At 41.3% G+C, this 22189-nt stretch overlaps 2 protein-coding genes across 2 annotated transcripts; both read right to left on the reverse strand.

The window, feature by feature from the left end:
- Nucleotides 1–1092: 1092 nt before the first annotated feature.
- Nucleotides 1093–7547, reverse strand: CCR4 (C-C motif chemokine receptor 4). The gene is made up of 2 exons (XM_060783421.2): nucleotides 7479–7547; nucleotides 1093–2241 (listed from the first exon to the last, which is right to left on the reverse strand). Exon 2 carries the CDS (start codon nucleotides 2230–2232, stop codon nucleotides 1153–1155), a length of 1080 nt encoding a protein of 359 aa, XP_060639404.2. The 5' UTR covers nucleotides 2233–2241; nucleotides 7479–7547; the 3' UTR covers nucleotides 1093–1152.
- Nucleotides 7548–18733: 11186 nt separating this feature from the next.
- LOC132779752 (CX3C chemokine receptor 1-like) lies at nucleotides 18734–20226 on the reverse strand. The gene has a single exon (XM_067469512.1). It carries the CDS (start codon nucleotides 20128–20130, stop codon nucleotides 18946–18948), a length of 1185 nt encoding a protein of 394 aa, XP_067325613.1. The 5' UTR covers nucleotides 20131–20226; the 3' UTR covers nucleotides 18734–18945.
- Between the last annotated feature and the right edge of the window lie 1963 nt (nucleotides 20227–22189).

Consider the following 22189-nt stretch of genomic DNA (forward strand, 5'->3'; position numbering starts at 1 on the left):
AGTGCCAAGTTTGGTCCAGATCCATCTTTGTTTGAGTCTGCAGGGCTCTCTGGATGTAGGTGAACTACAACTCTCAAACTCAAGGTCAATGCCCACCAACCCCTTCTAGTGTTTTCTGTTGGTCGTGGGAGTCCAGTGTACCACATTTGGTTCAATTCCATCATTCGTGGAGTTCAGAATGCTCTTTGATTGTAGATTAATTATAAATCCCAGCAACTACAACTCCCAAATGACAAAATCAATTTTTTTGAGTGAAGGTCACTCCTTGGGTTAGTCGGTGTCTTGAGGCCAAATTTGACGGCAATTTGTCCAGTGGTTTTTGAGTTATGTTAATCCCATAAACAAACATTACATTTTTTATTTATATAGATAGAGCATCCCAGTGATAAAAGTGGGGCAGTTGAGAAGTTAAATCTGCATGTGGAAATCAGGCATCCCAGGGGTAGATACTAATTTAAGGGCCTTTCCACCACTTGAAATACCAGGTTTGGACATTCACTCATGGTAGGATGGAGCTACCATAGGCATTTTCTCTCCGGTAAGGAGCAAGGCTTTGGAGATGGCCTATTCATCTCATCATTTTTCAACTTTTAGGAATAGGAGTACTGGACAGCTAACAACATATGGGTATGTGAGAATATTAAATCATTTTAGGCCACACAAAGCACATTATTAATCATGTAATATAATTACAAATCATTATAGACTGTTCATTTCAGTTTTGTCCTGTGACCCATACAACTAGATGCTTGTCAGTTCTTTTTTAAACCAATACACAACAAACAAGGGATGCTTAACTGATTTGAAGGCATTCTTGTCTCCAAAGGTTGAAATTTCTCCAGGCAGGAAAGAAAACCCCCAAAGAGATATTAAATGGAGACCTGTAAGATAATTGAAAACCTTATCAGATATTTAAATGTCAACACAGTGCTGATGAGAGGGAATTTAACAGGTCTTGGAAAAATCTCCTGTGACAGCTTTTCCCAAAGATCTGGAACCTTTCTTCTCTTCTTCTGTTTTCAATGCTTTTGATATAGACTGTGCTTATTTGTCAACATGTGAAGGTTATGGGTGGAAAGTATACCCATCACTGATCCAGTGTATAAAGTGTGATTTTTTGGCCTGTTCTCACCAAATCTCCTTCCTGGATCTTCAGAGCGCATCTTCTTCACTTGTGGATTGTGTGCGGAATGAGCTGGAGGATTCAACGGAAAGAGTATCAGGGAGACCACAGGCTTTGCACAATCTTTTTGTCAAGATGCAATTCTTAAAGAACAGCTTGATGTACTTCTTGAATTTTTGTCCCATAAAGAAGTAGATGACTGGATTGAGGCAGCAGTGAAAAAACGCGAGCGTCTGCGTCACTTGATCGGCATAGTCCAGGTTTTTGCTGACACTGCATCCTGTAAGAATATTAACGTCAAACAAATACTGCAGGAAAAGGACAACGTTGTATGGAGTCCAGAACACAAAAAACACAATCATCACAGCAAATATCATCTTCACAGCCCTCTTCTTCTTTTCATTTCTGCAGTGCAGTAACGTCTTAACAATGTGTGCGTAGCAAAACAGCATGACCATGAAGGGTATAAGAAGGCCCAAAATGTTGGTTTCTAAAGAGGTAAAAAGCTTCCATGTTGTGTCATTCTTGCCGTATACTGACTTACATACAGTATGATTATAGTCACTCACAGTTTTGCTGAATATTAGCTCTGGAAAAGAAGCTGTGATGGCCACTAGCCATACGACAAGACTCGCAATGGTACCATAGCTGACGGTCCTTGCTTTCAAAGCAAACACAACATGAACGACGGCAAAATACCGATCAATGCTCATAAGCATTATAAAAAAGATCCCACTGTAGAAGCCAGTCCGGTAAACCCAAGAGATGAATTTACATAAGCCATCTCCAAACACCCATTCGTCAGCCACAAAATATGACCAGAAAGGAAGAGCGAAAACAAAAAGCAAGTCAGAGATGGCAAGATTGAGCAGATAAATATCCGTCATGCTTCTCAACCTCTTGTATTTGAACAGTACCAAAAGGACAAGTGTGTTCCCTGTCAAACCAAGGAAGAACACTAGTGAGTAAAATGTGGGAAGGAACCAAGAGCTAAATCTCTTTACTCCATCTTTGCTGCATGGTTCAGGACCGTCTTCATAGACATCATCATATAAGGAATATGCTGGGAATCCCATGGAGATGGTGGCAACATCTGAAGTAGAGGTCATTTTCTTTTTCTAAAGAGCAGAATTAAATGTGTCAGAATGGAAAAGGAATAGTTTTTTACTCAAAGTTACTTAGACTGCATTCCCATGCACAGTTACCTGACAATAACTGTGCATATAAATCCCCCCACACCCTGTGGTCGGAACCGAGCACAGCTTTCAAAGATGCTAAAAGATGGGTAAGCCTACAGATATCTCTATCCGTTGTCTGTCTTATCATTGTATAATCAGCACTGAATGTTTGCCATATACATTATTTGTTCTGTGATCAGCTCTGAGTCCCCTTCAGGGTGAGAAAGGCAGAATATAAAGACTGGGTTGTTGTAGGTTTTTTTCAGGCTATATGGCCATGTTCTAGAGGCACTCTCTCCTGACGTTTCGCCTGCATCTATGGCAAGCACCTCACCACACCTCACTACCTCTGAGGATGCTTGCTATAGATGCAGGTGAAACGTCAGGAGAGAATGCTTCTAGAACAGGGGTCCTCAAACTAAGGCCTGAGGGCCGGATATGGCCCTCCAAGGTCATTTACCCGGCCCTTGCTCGGGGGTCAACCTAAGTCTGAAACAACTTGAAAGCACACTACCACCACCACCACCACAACAATCTTATCAACCAAAAGCAGGCCCACACTTCCCATTGAAATACTAATAAGTTTATATTTGTTGAAATATTTCTTCATTTTAATTATTGTATTGTTTTTAAGTGGGTATTTTTTTTTTGCACTACAAATAAGATATTTGCAGTGTTCATAGGAATTTGTTCATTTTTTTCAACTTATAATCCGGCTCTCCAACAGTTTGAAACACTGTGACCTGACCCTCTGTTCAAAAAGTTTGATGACCCCTGCTCTAGAACATGGCCATATAGCCCGAAAAAACCTACAACAACCCAGTGATTCCGGCCATGAAAGCCTTCGACAATACAATATAAATACTGTAAACAAATATTGATCTCAGTAACATTTATTACTGAATAAATATGATGACAATTATATTGTCAACTAAGCATAAAACAAATTATTTTTTAAAGTGTATAAATGCAATTCCAGAAATGGAGTAGTCTCATGCAATGTGTGTGTGTGTGTCTGTGTATACACACACGTCTGCCTGCATGTGTGTATCACATATGCACACATCCAATGAGACCAGAGAGAATTAAGGTACAGGAAATATAAAGAGAATACACACAATGTCAATACATTCTACAGATCTACTTTATCAACTTGATGGGCCCTTTCACATAGCCCTATATCCCATAATATCAAGGCAGAAAATCCCACAATATCTGCTTTGAACTTCTGCAATAAAAAAGGGGCTGTCCAGATGACATTCTGGACAAACCCAAATTAATTCACCACAAACCAGGAAAACCCCGGTTTGTGGCAAATTAATTTGGAAGGCGTGGGGATAAACCCACTACTTCTGGTGTCTGGATTGCAGAATACTGCAGTCCAGACAGTATTCCCCAGAAAACTGTGGGAATACCAACCCCCTCCCCCAAAGCCTCCCAAAACAGAGTAAAAAAACCCAGAAGAACTCACCCGGCCTCCATGAGATGGCTGTCAGAGTTCTCCTGGTGTGTATTCCCCCCCCCCCCCCCACATCATTTGTACATGCCAGGAGAGCTCTGGCAGCCGTCTCATGGAGGCCGGGTGAGCTATTCTGTTTTTTTTTACTCTGCTTTGGGTTTTTTTTGGGGAGGGGCTTACTTTGTCCCGGTGTTCTCCTGGGAAGTCCTGGAAGAAAACTAGACACCCACCCCAGAATTATATGAGTCTACACTGACAGTTTTTTTTAATTGTGTCAGGAGCGACTTGATAAACTGCAAGTCACTTCTGGTGTGAGAGAATTGGCCGTCTGCAAGGACGTTGGCCAGGGGACGCCTGGACGATTTGATGTTTTTATCATCCTTGTGGGAGGCTTCTCTCATGTCCCCGCATGAGGAGCTGGAGCTGATAGAGGGAGCTCATCCGCCTCTCCCCGGATTCGAACCTGCGACCTGTCGGTCTTCAGTCCTTCCGGCACAGGGGTTTAACCCACTGTGCCACCGGGTTATCTGAGATAATTGGATAATATGGGATCAGATCCTGGGATATAGGACAGTGCAGATCCAGCCTTTGTTTGTGCTGTTAAGCACAGAAACTGAGCATATTCTACCCTTAACAATTCATGTGACATGCTGGCCTATAATGGCCAACTGCGTTTATCATAAACGTTTACTTGTAACAGCTCTGTGATTTATAAAAATATTTTCCAGCTGCATATTTTATCAACTTTCCAAAATGCACACTTTAGCTTACATCTTGTGCTTATCTCTGAGTAAACCCACTGAACTCAACTGAAGTTGTTTAGAGAATAGAATTGTATCATACTTTTCTGTTTCCCCCCTTTAACTGCACATTTTATGTGTATTTGCCTGGTCACACCCACCCTACTGATATATCACCACTTCTAGGCCTTTTGCAATAAATAAGATGCAGGAATCAAAATAATAATCTTTTCGGGGCCTAAAACAATCAACTTTATTTCTGGCTAATATTTACCTATCAAGTTGCTGTTAAAGATTTGATAACACAAATAAAGGTTGGCTATGCCAAAAGCAAAGCAAGCAAACAAAAATCAGTGCCTTCCTCTTTGAGAAAGATTACATATTATCTACTATGGTGCCATGTTCAAGATTCAGCACTTGTTGGGAAATACCACATTGGGGAAGCCACAAATCAAATGCTGGTGAAATGTGCTGAAATCAAATCTTGCTGGTGGCAGTAGATTTGTGTGACGTGGATCACAGCACTGGATCACCAAGGACTGGAAATGCAGTGCAGGAGCAAAGATAAATTAAGGAGATGGTCTCTTGGAAGAAGCACGATCTTAACAGATTAGAGAGATGGGTCAAAACTAACAAAATGAAGTTCAACAATGACAAATGCAAGATACTCCACTTGGGCAGAAAAAATGAAATGCAAAGATACAGAATGGGGGACACCTGGCTCGAGAACAGTATGTGTGAAAAAGATCTTGGAGTTTTTGTGGACAACATGTTAAACATGAGCCAACAGTGTGATGCAGCTGCAAATAAAGCCAATGGGATTTTGGCCAGCATCAATAGGAGTATAGTGTCTAGATCCAGAGAAGTCATGCTACCCCTCTATTGGTTAGACCACATCTGGAATATTGTGTCCAGTTTTGGGCACCACAATTGAAGGAAGATGTTGACAAGCTGGAATGTGCCCAGAGGAGGGTGACTAAAATGATCAAGGGTCTGGAGAACAAGCACTATGAGGAGCGGCTTAAAGACCTGGGCATTTTTAGCCTGAAGAAGTGATGGCTGAGAGGACGCATTATAGACATATATAAATATATGAAAGGAAGCCATAGGGAGGAGGGAGAAAGCTTGTTTTCTGCTGCCCTGGAGACTAGGACACGGAGCAATGGCTTCAAACTACAAGAAAGGAGATTCCATGTGAACAGAAAGAACTTCCTGACTGTGAGAGCCATTCAGCAGTGGAATTCTCTGCCCCAGAGTGTGGTGGAGGCTCCTTCTCAGGAGGCATTTAAACAGAGGCTGGATGGCCATCTATTGTGTGTGCTTTGAATGCGATTTTCCTGCTTCTTGGCAGGGGTTAGACTGGATGGCCCATTAGGTCTCTTCCAACTCTATGATTCTATGATTTGTACAGAAACTCTGCTTAACAAGGCTGTACATTTCAAATGTAATATCTGTTCCGCATGGTTGTGTTTTCTTCAAAATTAAATCCTATGGATCCTTTTTGACTGCAGTGGTATGCATGCTCTCTAAGCAATGAACCATATGAAATATGACAGGACCTAAGTTGCTGTGAGTTTTCTGGGCTGTATGACCATGTTTCTCTCCTGACATTTCACCCACATCTATGGCAAGCATCATCACCTATCTACAGATCCACTAAGAGATCCAACAAATGATATGGTCAGCAAAGGACAGGAGGGATCCTCTCAACTCTGCAGAAGTCTACCATATACCATGCAGCTGTGGAGAAGTCTACATAGAGACCACCAAATGCAGAATTGCCCAAACACAAATCAAGGAACATGAAAGATACTGCTTCAACCAGAGAAGTCAGCCATAGCAGAGCATCCGATGAACCAACCTAGACACAGCATATTATTTGAGAACACAGAAATGCTGGACCACTCTAACGACAACCATGTCAGACTACACAGGGAAGCCATTGAAATCCACAAGCCTGTGGACAGTTTCAACAGAAAGGAGGAAACCATGAAAATGAACAAAATCTGGCTGCCGGTATTATTTATTATTTATTTATTTCGGGTATTATTACCCTAGGGGGGACTCAGGGAGGCTTAAAAAAGCTCATCGAATTTTTGCCAACTGTAAACCACCTTGAGTCGCCTTTGGGCTAAGAAGGACAGTATATAAATACCGTAAACAAACAAACAAACAAAATCAGGACAGTAAATAAAGAGGAACACTCAAAAAACAGGGGAATTCCTGACATGAAATAATCAGGACCAGCTAATACCTCCCAACAAAGGATTCCTTCAGGCAGGAATTAGCCAGGCTTAGAAGCTGCAAAGCCATTCAATGCTAATCAAGGTGACCAATTGCAACATTCACATTTGCCTCAGGTTAACAAGAGTTCTTTCTCCCACCCTGGACAATCCACAGATATATAAACCTCCCTTGCCTCATTTCCAACAGACCTCACAACCTCTGAGGATGCCTGCCATAGATGTGGGAAAAACATCAGAAGAGAATGCTTCATGGACATGGCCATTCAGGAAAACTCACAGCAACCTAGTGATTCCGGCCATGAATGCCTTTGACAACACAATGACAGGACCTACTTTGCAATATACATGCAGTATATAGCCAGTATATGTTTGAAGCACAATAAACTAAAGATCACTCTAGATTTCAGTCTAATCATCCCTCAAGACAACCACTTTTGCCCCTGTAACAAGGTAGCAAGCTCTCTAGTGCAATAGGATGTATCTTTGAGTAGATGAAAATAGGATGCTCCTGAATTTTCTTTGGTTAAATTGCAAGGATCAGTGAAGATGTTTCCTGAATCTATACATTTTTATACACAAACTTTAATTTTCCAACCTTGTCTACATGCAGCAATATGTATCATTTAAAATATTTTACAGAAATGATCTGAATCTCCAGTATAAATATTAATTCAGTGTTACTATATCCAGCCTGAAAGTACACAGAATACAATAGTTATTCATTGAGCTTACCTTCTAATTTACAGGGAGAAATGTCTCACTGAAGGGTGATGAATCTTCTCAGGATGTGGTCTCAATGAGATATCAAGCTGATCTAAGCTGCCAAAAATTAAGGTAACGAGAAAGTATAGCACAAAGGGATTTTTTTTCATGCTATGACATATGCAGTGTGATTTTTTTAACACATACAATTGGTCCTTCTAACATGAATTGTGGGAATCCTCTTCTACGTAGCAATGTCTCACATCATGGCCAAGACTGTTCTATAGTATTTAGTCAAAAGATAGCTCTTTCATTGTACTCAATCAAATTGATCCATGAAGTTCATCCCAAAATGGGGAGGCACATTATCTAATAGTGATAAGATAGAGATAATAGTAGTAGTAGTAGTAGTAATAATAATAATAATAATAAGTGAGCTAACTTGTGCCACAAATACCATCTGCCTGCGACAACGAACTGGTGGGATCACAAGTCTGAAAACGAACAAGTCAAACTATTTTGGGACTTCTGAATTCAGCCTGACTGTTCTATCGCGCGTTGGGCCTGTAAATAGTTGTCTTTAAAACAGGACGTGCAACCTTTGCCCAACGGGAAGCCAGGGGGCCTAAAGAGAAGTTCTCAGAGGTTTCCACCACAAACAGTCTTTAGATGGCTTGAGAAGTACAACAAAGTCTTTTATTAATGAACAATCAAACAGAAACTTCTCTTGTCTTCAGTAAAGTTATGTAAATGATTCCAAGCTTTTGGGCAACTGGTGAATTCCTAAACTTGCCCACGAAGGACAGGCAACTATCTTCAATAACTTATTCTTTAAAGGAAAACCCCTTTTTTAACATCTCCCAGGCTGACTGTAAACTTAAACCTAACTGATGTGGGCACCACTACCAGCTTGAATTGCATCTCAAAGCACCGAGTGGACCTACCAGCCTGTAGTCTCTTCAGCTGGAGTTCTTTGATCTTTAGAGCTGTTTCCCTGGAAAGTCTTTGGAGACTCTTTTCCTTCTGTTTCTGTTGGAATTTCTGTAACCCTGGAAATTCTTAAAGGTTGAAGCTTTTGCACAGGGGAAGCTTTACACATGTCCTGTACATAGCTTTCCTTGCTGACACTAACTAAAAAATGGCTCCCTTCCCAATTGCCCTGAGCAAGGGGTGGGACCAAACTTAATGATGATGGACAGGCGGCTTGCCCTGTAACTGCAACCAAAGAAGCCACCTATCTGCAGAGTCCCTGAAACTTAGGACTGCAAACAAACATTCAATGCAAAGCAAACAAAATTGGAGCTCCTGGTACAGCTGTACCAGAACACTGACAGAGTTTTGGAGCACAATACTCCTGACCTCACAATTATGTTAAAAAACCAAGTATGGATTGTCGATGTTGCAATCCCAGGCAATAGCAGGATTGAAGTTAAACAACTGGAAAAGATGACCTGATATGAGGATTTAAGATTGAACTGCAAAGACTCTGGCACAAGCCAGTCAAGGTGGTCCCAGTGGATGATCGGCACACTGGGTGCAGTGCCTAAAGACCTTGGCCTGCACTTAAACACAATCGGCACTGACTTACCATCTGCATGCATTATTTGCCGATACATCACACAGTCCTAGACACTTGGGAAGTGTCCGACGTGTAATTCAATACAATAGCTAGCAGAGTGATCTTGTTTGCTGTGGACTCATCTTGTTGTGTTTCGAATAATAATAATAATAATAATAATAATAATGAGTTTCAGTTCCTTGGGTCACGTCACAGGTCAGCTCTGTAAAACAGATCCTTAACACTGAATTTGCAGCAATTTCAGGTGCTGTTGACCTGTGTCAAAGAGGCCAAAAGGTCTAAAAGTTTGCTGTGAGTTTTCCGGGCTGTATGGCCATGTTCCAGAAGCATTCTCTCCTGACGTTTTACCCACATCTATAGCAAGCATCCTCAGAGGTTGTGAGGTCTGTTGGAAACTAGGCAAGTAGGGTTTATACGTATATCTGTGGAATGTCCAGGGTGGGAGAAAGAACTCTTGTCTGTTTGAGGCAGGTGCGAGTGTTACAATTTGCTACTTTGATTAGTATTTAATAGTCTTGCAGCTTCAAGGTCTGGCTGCTTACTGCCTAGGGGAATCCTTTGTGGGGATGTGATTGTTTCTTGTCTGGAATTCCCCCCCCCCTTTTTTAAGTATTGTGTTTTATTTACTGTCCTGATTTTAGTGTTCTTTTAATACCGGTAGCCAGATTTTCCTCACTTTCATGGTTTCCTCCTTTCTGTTGAAGTTGTCTACATACATGCCTGTATGTATTCTTCCTTGCCCACATTTCTATTAGTATAGGTGAGGTTTCACAGACCTATATCTTAAAATTGCTGGGACAGGGTAAATATCATTACCTTTACATTTATGATAATCTAAAGTCTTTTGTATTTCTCATGCGAACCTGCCAGTCATGAACCTACAGAGGGAAGACTCTGATGCTCTGTTTTCTGATGAGCTGACATGAGCATCAGATTCCCCACCACACTAGCTCAGTTCCTCCTACTTGGCTTCAAAATGCCCACTTCTGCTTAATATGTGATGAGAAAGGAAGTCTTAGGGCAGATAAGGTCAATGTGTGGCCTTTCAGAAGTTGTTGGAATGAAACTCCCATGAACCCCAGCTAACATAGCCAATGGTGATGAATGATGGGAGTCACGTTTGCATGTCAGATGTGCTTATTTAGTTTTCAGTGTCTATGACTGGATCTACACTGCCATATAATCAAATTTCAGATTAACTGCTTTTGATTGGATTATATAAATCTACACTGCCATATAATCCAGTTCAATGCAACTAATCTTCATTCAGAAAATGGATCATATGGCAGTGTAGATGGGGCCTCTTTTAAGATGAACACTTCACCCATGAATTCTCACTCCCAGACCCATCTAAACTGCCATATATTCCAATTGCGGAATGCTGAGTAACTGCCTTGAAATGGATTATATAGCAGTGTAGACTTGCATAAACCAATTCAAAGTAGTTAATCTGAATTCTGAAACAGGATTACATGGCAGTGCACATTCAGTCTCAGGCCCCTTCTACATTGCCATATAAAATCCAGATTATCTCATTTGAACTGGATTATATCGCAGTGTAGAATCACATAATCCAGTTCAAAGCAGTTAATCTGAATTCCAAAACTGGATTACATGGCAGTGCACATTCAGTCTCAGCCTCCTTCTACACTGCCATATAAAATCCAGATTATCTACTTTGAACTGGTTTATATGGCAGTGTCGACTCATATAATCCAGTTCAAAGCAGATAATGTGGATTATTTATTTATTTACAGTTTTTATATTCCGCCCTTCTCACTCCGCAGGGGACTCAGGGCGGATTACAGTGTATACATATATGGCAAACATTCAATGCCAATTTTGACGTACAACATATACAGACATAGACAGAAGCTATTAACTTTTTCTGGCCGCCAGGGGAGCTGTCGCTTTCATCGTCCATCTGCAACACTGATGAAGTACTTCCGCATTCCCTGTATGCTTTTGCTGAAGTCTTTATGGCCTCATAAATTAGTTAATTTAGCCTCCCCACACTTTAAGGTGGTACCTTATTTTCCTACTTGACAGATGCAACTGTCTTTCGGGTTGCAAAGGTCGACAACGGGCTACACAATTCGGGTTGCAAAGGTCGACAACGAGCTACACAATTGGTTGGAAACCCACTCCAACCCGGGCTGGCTTCGAACTCATGACCTTTTTGCTTTGATACTCTGGAATATATGGCAATGTACAAGGGGCCTCAGTAGGTTATTCCATCTCAGCAACAAACCTATGACTAGGAATTTTAAAAGGATGCTACATGAATATTTCTGGACTTTATTGGCATGGTTATTGCAAAATTAATCACAATGAGGATAGATTTTTTAAAAATAGCAGTGTATATTTTAAATGAATCCGTGAATAAATAAAGCACAATGGTGTGTATGTGTGTGTGTACACCACATATTAATAGCACCTTTGCACCATTTTAACTACCATGGCTTCCTCCTATGTAATCCCGGAAATTGTAGTATGGTGAAGTAATTAGAATCACCTGCTGGAGAATTTAAGGCTCCTTCCACACTGCTATATAATCCAGATTATCAATGCAGATAATCCACGTTATCTGCTTTGAACTGAATTATATGAGTCTACACTGCCATATAATTCAGTTCAAAGCATATAATCTAGATTTTAAATGGCAGTGTATAAGGGGGCCTCTTTTGCTGTGGTGTACTCTAGCACAATTTACAATGCACCTGGATAAACTGAAAATCTCAGTATCCCGTAGAATAGAGCCATGCTAGTGAATGCGCAACTATTTGCTATAATTGTGCAGTGTGTATATACCCCAGCTGTTCTCTTCCAATTTTATTGCAACACATCATAATATATGTGTTATAATCAAAAATATAAATATAACTACTAATCAATTTTAAAGCAAATAATGTGATAAAAAGGAGGAAACACTGTTAGGTCGGTAGTAGGGTGTTGTTGCACGTCTTCAAATCATTGTTAGCTTTTGGAGCCCCTATGGCAAACCTTTCCTTGGTTTTCCTTGGCAAGATTTGTCCAAAGGCTGAGAGCTTCCTCTGAGATTGAGAATGAGTTTTCTGAGGGTTTCCATGGCTGAGCGGGCATGCAAACCTTGGTCTTCACAGTTGTAGTCCTCCAATGCTGAAACCACTAGACCAACGATGGGCAACCTTTTGAGCTTGGTGTGTCAATACTTGCCAAAAAAACAAGCATAACTCGGGTGGAGTGTCACTTTGAGAAAAAAACCATAATTTCATGATATTTATAGTTTAATAACAAAAATATATTATTGTAATATATAACTGAAGTTATAAACCAAAAACTAATTATTTAACTTACCTGCTTTTCCTATAATGCCATATATCTCATCATTATAGAAAAATGCTGGTGTAGGAGCTGAGAATGAAATGTCCTTCTTGGGATGCGGTCCCATCTTCTCTGTATGCGGCCGCATGCGACCGTGTGTCATCGAAAATGGCTATGCGTGTCAGTGCTGACACACGTGTCATAGGTTCGTCATCGTCGCACTAGACCATATTTGCTCTTGGATAGGTGACCTTCATCCCTTTGCAGCATATCTCCTTCATATCAACACATACCTTTCAGATATTAATGGTGAAAAGGATAATGTCCATTATTGCTTAACAGTTTGAGGCACTTTTGACTGCTGGTGCTATCACTTTTTTGTGAAACCCTGTGATGCCACACAAACTCTTAAGAGGCAGATCGAAAACCCAGAAGAGTAACAACCTGGCCCAGCTTACTTGTCCGAACGCATCCACCCCTACGTCCTATCTCGTAATCTAAGATCATCCGGGGAGGCCCTGCTCTCGCTCCCGTCAAATGCGCAAATGCATCTGGCGGGGACAAGAGACAGGGCCTTCTCGGCGGTGGCCCCTCGCCTATTGAACACTCCCAAATGAGGTAAGTTCTGCTCCCTCCCTCCTGGTTTTCAGAAATAAATTAAAATCATGGCTTTGGGACCAGGCCTTTGGACAGTAGATGTTTGTAGAGTTTAAAGGATATGGACTAGAATGACAATACTAGTGTATTGAATATAGGGACATGGAACAATGGATAATGAGATTGGATCTTGATTCTACTTATGAGACGCTAATGAGATGTTATAGTTATGTTTAATTGATTGTTTATTATATCATTGTTTTTAACTTTTTTAAAACTCTTTTTATGATGTTGTGCATTGAATTTTGCTATTGTTAAACGCTTTGAGTCGCCCAAGAGCTGAGAGAAGCGGAATATAAGTGAAGTAAATAAATAAATAATATAAATAAATAAACCTATGTGTAAAGAAAGGTGGCAAAACAGCAATGGGACCTGCAGAAGAGAAGGATTAGGGAGACTCACCAGATTCTGAAGGATATTCCCATGGTAGTAACTATGGATTATATTGCTATAAAATACCCATATCAGCTGTTCTCTGCTGCCTCCTGCTGTAACTGGAGCCTGTGGTGTATTGTGATCTATTTCTTTCCTTTTTGGCTTGTAGAAGAGGTTCTTTAGTAGGTTTTTCTCCTCTGTTCTGCTCTTGCCATCCGGCAGAGGGAGAAAGTGCATTGTCTGTGAAGATTATAGTGTTATGTGTCTTTGCAGAAATGAATTTAGTGGCTCAAATTATTGGACTGATGTTTCTTTATCATTTCTGTATTTCATCGATTCTAAAGCAACTGAGAGAGGAGGGAAGCCAGCTGTCCTGGCCAGCCCACCAGTAAGCTTCTCCAACCCAGTGCTGCTCCCCTGCTGCCTTTAGTGCAGTGTTTTTCAACCTTCCTAAGGCTGTGACCCCTTAATACAGTTCCTCATGTTGTGGTGACTCAAAACCATAACATTATTTTCATTGCTACTTCACAACTGTCACTTTGGTACTGTTATGAATCGTCATGTAAATATCTGATCTGCAGGATGTATTTCCATTCACTGGACCAAATTTGGCACAAATACCCAATACGCCCAAATTTGAATACTGGTGGGGGTTTTTTTGGGGGGGGGGGATTACTTTTGTCATTGTAGTTGCTGGGATTTATAGTTCACCTACAATCAAAGAGCATTCTGAACTCCACCCACAATGGAAATTGGCCAAAGTTGGCACACAGAACTGCCATGACCAACAGAAAATACTGGGAGGGTTTGGTGAGTCTTTACCTTGAGTTTGGGAGTTGTAGTTCACCTACATTCAGAGAGCACTGTGGACTCAAACAATGATGGATCTGGACCAAACTTGGCACAAATATCCGATATGCTGAAATGTGAACACTGGTGGAGTTTGGAGAAAATAGACATTTGGGAGTTGTAGTTGCTGGGATTTATATTTCCCCTACAACCAAAGAGCATTCTGAACTCCACCAATGATAGAATTGGGCCAAACTTCCCACACAGAGCTCCCATGACCAACAGAAAAAACTGTGTTTTCTAATGGTCTTTCGCGACCCCTTTGACACCCCCTTGTGACCCCTCTAGGGGTTCCGACCCCCAGGTTGAGAAACGCTGCTTTAGTGCCACCATTTCCCACTGCTGGTTCCACACAGCCAATAAACACAGCATCTCCTTTCTGGGCTGCCGCAGCCAATACACACAACATCTCCTTTCTAGGCTGCCACCTTCATCACTGCCCTCACCAAGAAGATCTGCATAGTTAAAACAATGGTATTCCCCATAGCCACCTACAGATGTGAGAGCTGGACCATAGGGAAGGCTGAGCGAAGGAAGATAGATGCTTTTGAATTGTGGTGCTGGAGGAAAGTTCTGAGAGTGCCTTGGACAGCGAGAAGATCCAACCAGTCCATACTTCAGGAAATAAAGCCCGACTGCTCATTGGAGGAAAGGATAGTAAAGGCCAAGATGAAGTACTTTGGCCACATCATGAGAGGAAAGAAAAACTTAGAGAAGACAATTATACTGGGGAAAAAGGAAGGAAAAAGGAAGAGAGACCGACCAAGGGCAAGATGGCATCCTTGAAGTGACTGGATTGACCTTGAAGGAGCTTGGGGGTGGTGACGACCGACAGTGAGCTCTGGCGTGGACTGGTCCATGAAGTCACGAAGAGTCGGAAATGACTGAACGAATGAACAACAACAACTTCTCTTGCCATCCAGCAGAGGGAGAAAGTGCATTGTTTGTGAAGGTTATGTGACAGATGTGTCTTTGCAGAAATGAATTTTAGTAGCTCAAATTATTGGACTGATGTTTCTTTATCATTTCTGTATTTCATGACTGAGAAAGCAGGAGGGAAGCCAGCTATCCTGGCCAGCCCACCAGTAGGCTTCCCCAACCTCACACCCAATGCTGCTCCCCTGCTGCCTTTAGTGCCACCATTTCCCACTGCTGGTTCCACACAGCCAATACACACACACAACATCTCCTTTCTGAGTTGTATACTCTCTCCCAATGTATTCAGCTTGTATGCAGAACACATCATGCGATGTTCTGGTTTGATGAATGCAAGGCTGGGGTTAAAATTTCTGGAAGAAACATTAGCAACTTTAGATATGCAGATGATACCACTTTGATTGCCGAAAGCGAGGAGAAGTTGAGGAACCTTCTAATCAAAGTGAAAAAAGAAAGTGCAAAAGCTGGGTTGCAGTTAAACATAAAAAAACCCCAAGATTCTGGTAACCGGACTGATTGACAGCTGGCAAATAGAGGGAGAAAACGTGGAGGCAGTGACAGACTTTGTATTTCTAGGTGCAAAGATTACTGCAGACTGCAGCCAGGAAATCAGAAGATGTTTACTTCTTGGGAGGAGAGCAATGTCCAGTCTCGATAAAATAGTGAGGAGTAGAGACATCACACTGGCAACGAAGATCAGCATAGTAAAAGGAATGGTATTTCCCATAGTCACCTATGCATGTGAGAGCTGGACCATAAGGAAGACTGAGTGAAGGAAGTTAGATGCTTTGAACTGTGGTGCTGGAGGAAAATTCTGAGAGTGCTTTGGACAGCAAGAAGATCCAACCAGTCCATACTTCAGGAAATAAAGCCCGACTGCTCATTGGAGGGAAGGATATTAGAGGCCAAAATGAAGTACTTTGGCCACATCATGAGAAGAAAGGAAATCTTAGAGAAGACAATGATGCTGGGGAAAATGGAAGGAAAAAGGAAGAGGGGCCAACCAAGGGCAAGATGGATGGATGGTATCCTTGAAGTGACTGGCTTGACTCTGAAGGAGCTGGGGGTGGTGACGGCCGACAGCTCTGGTGTGGGCTAGTCCATGAGGTCACAAAGAGTCGGAAGCAACTGAACAAATAAACAACAAAAAGCCAGGCGCATGAAGCAATGGCAAAGAGGATAAGCAATTGAGTGTTGCCACCTCATGCTTCCGGCACACATGGAAATCTGAACTACCTAGTGGTCCCAAACCTGGTTTGGCACTGCCAAACATCCATACTCTCCACCCCTTCCCATTTGCCATATTGTAGTGATCTCTGTGCACGACATGGGTCCTGCCAGTCGAACAGTGGAGGCAGTGATGTTGGACAGGGCAATGAAGCAATGACGAAGGAGAAGTGGGGAAAAGAGGAATCACTCCCTCCTCTCCCCATTCTCTTTGCTGATTGCCCCATCACCCTGTCTGATGTTACCGCAGGCAACAGGCAACCGGCAAAACCCCTGTAGCACCTGAAGGCTGCCGTAACATGGACATAGGAGTGGGACAATATGTGCCATCCCATGTTCCTGGGCCATCCAAGCCTGGGAAACATGGGATGTCACTGTAAACAGTTGTGCCTGGTTCCATATGCCACTTTCTATTTGCAAGTAAACAAATGTGGTTGCGGACATTGCCGGAACTTCTCCTGGGGAAGTGGAAGTCGTGAAATAACTTTTTTTATGGCTTCACTTGTGCTTCCTGGAAACACTGGTGGTTTTGAGATAAAGAAATTCTTGTAAAAAGTTGGTGAAACCAAGAACTCTTGATATCATCTTGAAGATGGAGTAGGCTTGTTTTCTGCTGCTTTAGAGACTAGGAAATAGAGCAATGGATTAAAACTGCAGGAAAAGAAATTCTACCTGAACGTTAGGAAGAGCTTTCTGATGTTTTTTTTTTTTTTTTTTTGTCATGTCAGGAGTGACTTGAGATGGTAAGAGATGTTTTACAGTGAAATACACTGTCGCAGACTGTGGTGGAGTCTCTTGGAAATTTTGAAACAGAGACACTGCATGGCCTTATATTGGGAATGCTTTGATTATGTATTCCAAGATGGCAGGTGGTCAAAATGGATGGCCTTTGTGGTTTCTCCAACTCCTTGATTCTATGATCAGTGTTAGAAAATGGTCTGATCCAACAGAGCACGAACCAGGTATCTCTGACTCTCTAAATCAGTGGGTCTCAACCTTCCTAATGCCGCAACCCCTTAATACAGTTTCTCATGTTGTAGTGATCCCCAACCATAACATTATTGTTGCTACTTCAAAACTGCATAATTGCTACTGTTATGATGTAAATATCTGATATGCAGGATGGATTTTCATTCACTGGACCAAATTTGACACAAATACCTGATACGCCCAAATTGGAATACTGGAGGGGTTGGGGGGGGGATTGATTTTGTAATTTGGGACTTGTAGTTGCTGGAATTTATAGTTCATCTACAATCAAAGAACATTCTGAATTTCACCAACGAGGGAACTGAACCAAACTTGGCACACAGAACCCCCATGACCAACGGAAAATACTGGAAGGGTTTGGTGGGCATTGACCTTGAGTTTGAGAGTTGTAGTTCACCTACATTCAGAGAATACTGTGGAGTCAAACAATGATGGATCTGGACCAAACTTGGCACGTATACTCAGCATACCCAAATGTAAACACTGGTGGGTTTGGGGGAAAGTAGACCTTGACATTTGGGAGTTGTAGTTGCTGGGATTTATAGTTCACCTATAATTAAAGAGCATTCTGAACCCCACCAATGACAGAATTGGGCCAAACTTCCCACACAGAACCCCCATGACAAATAGAAAAGACAGTGTTTTCTGGTGGTCTTTGGCGACCCCTCTGATACCCCCTCATGACTCCCCCAGGGGTCCCGACCCCCAGGTTGAGAAGCGCTGCTCTAGATTTTACCGGATTACAACTTCTATAAGCTCTTCCATGTGATACACTGTTTAGTGGATAAGGAACTTCTCAACATCATCTGGAAAGCAAAAGGCATGCAACCCTTGTGGAAGGGCTTTTCTTAAATATCAATTCTGCTCTATAGTGATCATTCCCTTTGTTTATGTGTGCTATTGCAAGCCACCAAAAAAAACCAGAAGTTTCAGTATACTCTGCCCATCAATAAAGGCAGTTGGTCCTCCATATTTTGTAGATTTGACATTTGTGGATGTGATTATTCATGGATTTGAATACAATGATCTCTTTAGGAATCTCTAGATCGTCCACTGCAACTTTGTGGTCATCCTCTGCTGGCTGTTGAGAACATAGAGAGTGTGCTTCCTTAGGAATCTCTAGGTCCTTCCATGTGATGCTATGATCAACCTGCACGAAAAGTTGAATATCACCGTAGAATCAGTTTGAATGACTTAGTGATTAATAGAGAGGTAGTCTCTGAGGTTACACTTTTTTTTTTTTACATTTTTTCACTTTTGTAGGAGTCCTGCACACCTGACTCTAGTGAATCGGCAGGCTGACTGTATTAATACAAAAGATATTCTGAAGCAAGTTAAGGACACAACTACTTTAAATCACATACATTTATTAGGTATTAATATTAACTCTGTTATCAACTTACAAAAATGTTCCAGTGCCTCAAGTTTGAAAGATAATAATTGAAATATGCTTGCAAACATGTTCTGGGCAATCATTGCTTCTTTTTCCATGGATAGTTAGAACAAACTTTGACTTATTTATACAAAACTATAGCTACTCAGTATATTACACATCATGCTATACAATCCACTATTAAACACTCAGACTAACACAAAGGTATCTTGGTCGCTGGTGTTCTGGGTATGGTTGCTGGTCAAGGCAGTTTCTGGAACAGGAGTGGGCACTGTACCACGATACTTATTACATGGCCCACAGAAACCAACGAATGAGAAGCATTTCAGAACCAAATGACAAAGGAACTTCCTTAATTTTTCACTAGCAAAAGTGTAGATTATTGGATTCAGACAGCAATGGCTGAAAGCTATTGTTTCAGTTACTTGCACAATGTAGTCTAACATACGTAAGGAGGCACACTCAAAGTAATCATAGATCCTTAACACCTGCAGGAAAAGTGATACATGGTATGGCGCCCAGAACAGCAAAAACACAATCACCACTGTTAAAATCAGCTTCACCGCTCTTTTTTTCCTGGTGTTTTTGCAGGAGAACAAGGTTTTGATGATGCCCAGGTAGCAAAAAGTCATGATACATACTGGGAGAACAAACCCAATGATGTTCATTTCCATGTAGCTGAAAACTGGCCATAATGTCTCAAGATGTGAAGGATACAGAGAAGTGCATCGTTTCTCTGACTCTTGCACGAACACGAAGTGAGGGGCTGCAAATAAGACTGCAAGGGTCCATATTGCGGCGCTAGTGATGTATCCACGGTGGATAGTCCTGGCTTTCATAGCGTACGTTGCATGGACAATAGCCAGGTATCTATCAATGCTTATGACAGTAATGAAGAACATGCCTCCAAACAATGCCACAGAATACAAAGAGGAAACTATTTGGCATAAAAGGTTTCCGAGTGTCCATTCATGTATGAAGTAAAAGGCCCAAAAAGGAAGGGATAACACAAATAGAAGATCGGAGATGGCCAGGTTCAACAGAAATATGTCAGTGATGCTCCTTTGGCCCCCTGCTTTCAGAATGGTCAAAACCACCAAGAAATTTCCAATTAGTCCGATGGTGAACAATACAATATATAGAACACACAGAAAGACTTTCATAGTGATATGAATATCCACTTTATCACATGGAGCTACCAGCAGCGAATAATCAAACTCAGTGGATGTCATCTCAGTATTTTCTTCGGTCATGGTGAATGCTTGTTTAGAAAAAAAAAGGAAGGAAAAGAAAAAAACACGGTAAATATTGTTAGCTACTAAATGGGATACACAAGGAGCTTTCACACTTTTATTGTGACAAGTCGACTGCATTCATATCCTAGCGTTTATAGTTTGGTGTTCTCTGGCTGAGAATTCTGAGTAACCTTCTCCCATTTGCAAATCCCATGTCCAAGGAGCCCTGCCAGCATAACCACTGGTGAGGAATGCTAGGTGCTACAGCCCAACATTTGAGGGTGTTATGATTGTCACTCTTACTACTGAAGAATTTTAGTGGGCCTAATGTTATCATGCCAGGGCTTTAAAGCAGGCAGCCCTGCATTTCTGCCACCTGCAGAATTATGGGAAATGTAGTTTGGGAAGGTGAGGACCTCTGTAGCTGAGAATTCAAAAGGCCCTGACCTAAATTACATTTCCCAGAATTTTGCAGTCAGCAGAAATGTGGGGCTGCCTGTTTTAAAGCTCTGGTGTGATAACGTGATTAGGGAAAATCAGGGTCAGAAAGCCTTTGATAATACAGTGGTTAGGGTACTTTCATAGGATGGCAACATCCTTTGGAATCATGGGCTCTCTTGTCCAGTTAGAAATCTCAGTTAGAAAACTCCAGGGGATCACCAGACTACTAACTCCAGAATTCCATAGGATACAGCCATGACTATAAAAGTGGAATTATAGTGCTATACTTCTGTAATGTGGAAGAGTCCCTAGCGTGCAACCACACTATAGCATTAATGCAGATTGATATCACTTTAACTCAATGCTATTGCATCATGGGAGTTATCATTATACAAGGTTTTTAACCTATTATGTTAACTAATTCTGGCTCTCATGATTACACAGCACCGAGTGGTCTTAAACTGCATTAATTCTAGAGTGTAGGTACACTCCTAGTTACCTCTAATGATTGTTGCACAATCCTCCATTAGTGATTTTCTCTAAATTTAGTTTAGATTTAGATAGAGCTAGAGATATTTGTATCTATATCTATAGCTATGGTCATAGATTGACATCAGCTGGGATGCCACAGCAATGCAGGAAGGGAAATGGAGTGCATGTTTTACAGTTTCCTTTGATTTCCTTGGGTTATTTAGCATCTGTCTTTTTACTACTCTGCTTTTCTGGCTTCTTAAAAAAGAAATAATTGCTTTGCTTTGCTTGATTTTTTTTGGCAGTCATTTTGGAGTTAATTGTCCATTTGTAAAGCCTTCAGTTTCAAAAATACTGTAGAGAGTGCCTGGGAGAATTTTTCCCCAAGCCAGTAAACTCACTCTTATCAGGTTTATATCTGCACCACCATGGGAGCTTCTGTCTTCTGTCTAAGAAAGATTAGCTGTTGATGTCCCCATCCACACCATAGCATACATGAGTTTTTTTGGACACCATTTGATAGAAATGTATTTCCTCTTCTCTAATAGTAAAAAAAGGATCAATAATAAATAAAACACCTATTCACTACTTTCCCCCTAACAACAACAATAACAACAACTCTTCAGGGCTGTTTACACATTTAAAAGATTACAGTTAAAATGTATTAGCAACATTAAAACCTAATTAAATTAACAACCAAATTAAAAGTGTGCACCCTTCCATCATAGTTGGTGGAGCTGTGAAAAAGCAAATAAATATTGGAAAGAAATTCACAAGATGGCTCAAGAGCTCCTCCAACTCAACATCCAATTTAAACCAGAGCGGCTTACAAGAGATAGATAGATAGATAGATAGATAGATAGATAGAGATAGATAGATAGATAGATAGATAGATAGATGTAATGTTTGTTTGTGGGAGTAACAGAACTCAAAAACCACTGGACGAATTGACACCAAATTTGGACACAAGACACCTAACAACCCAATGTATGTCCTTCACTCAAAAAATTGATTTTGTCATTTGAGAGTTTTAGTTCCTGGGATTTAAAGTTCACCTACAATCAAAGAACATTCTGAACCCCACCAATGATGGAATTGAACCAAACTTGGAACACAGCTCTCCCATGACCAACAGAAAATACTGGAAGGGTTTGGTGGGCAGTGTCCTTTGGATTTGGAGTTGTAGTTCACCTACATCCAGAGATCACTGTGGACTCAAGCAATGATGGATCTGGACCACACTCTACAAGAATACTCAATATGCCCAAATGTGAACACTGTTGGA

Source organism: Anolis sagrei, chromosome 6 (assembly GCF_037176765.1).
Source record: "Anolis sagrei isolate rAnoSag1 chromosome 6, rAnoSag1.mat, whole genome shotgun sequence".
Classification (NCBI taxonomy): Eukaryota; Metazoa; Chordata; class Lepidosauria; order Squamata; family Dactyloidae; genus Anolis; species Anolis sagrei.

Bases quoted from the DNA above. Each gene is read 5' to 3' on its own strand.
- CCR4 (XM_060783421.2), bottom strand. From the start codon at position 2,232: ATGACCTCTACTTCAGATGTTGCCACCATCTCCATGGGATTCCCAGCA.
- LOC132779752 (XM_067469512.1), bottom strand. From the start codon at position 20,130: ATGCAGTCGACTTGTCACAATAAAAGTGTGAAAGCTCCTTGTGTATCC.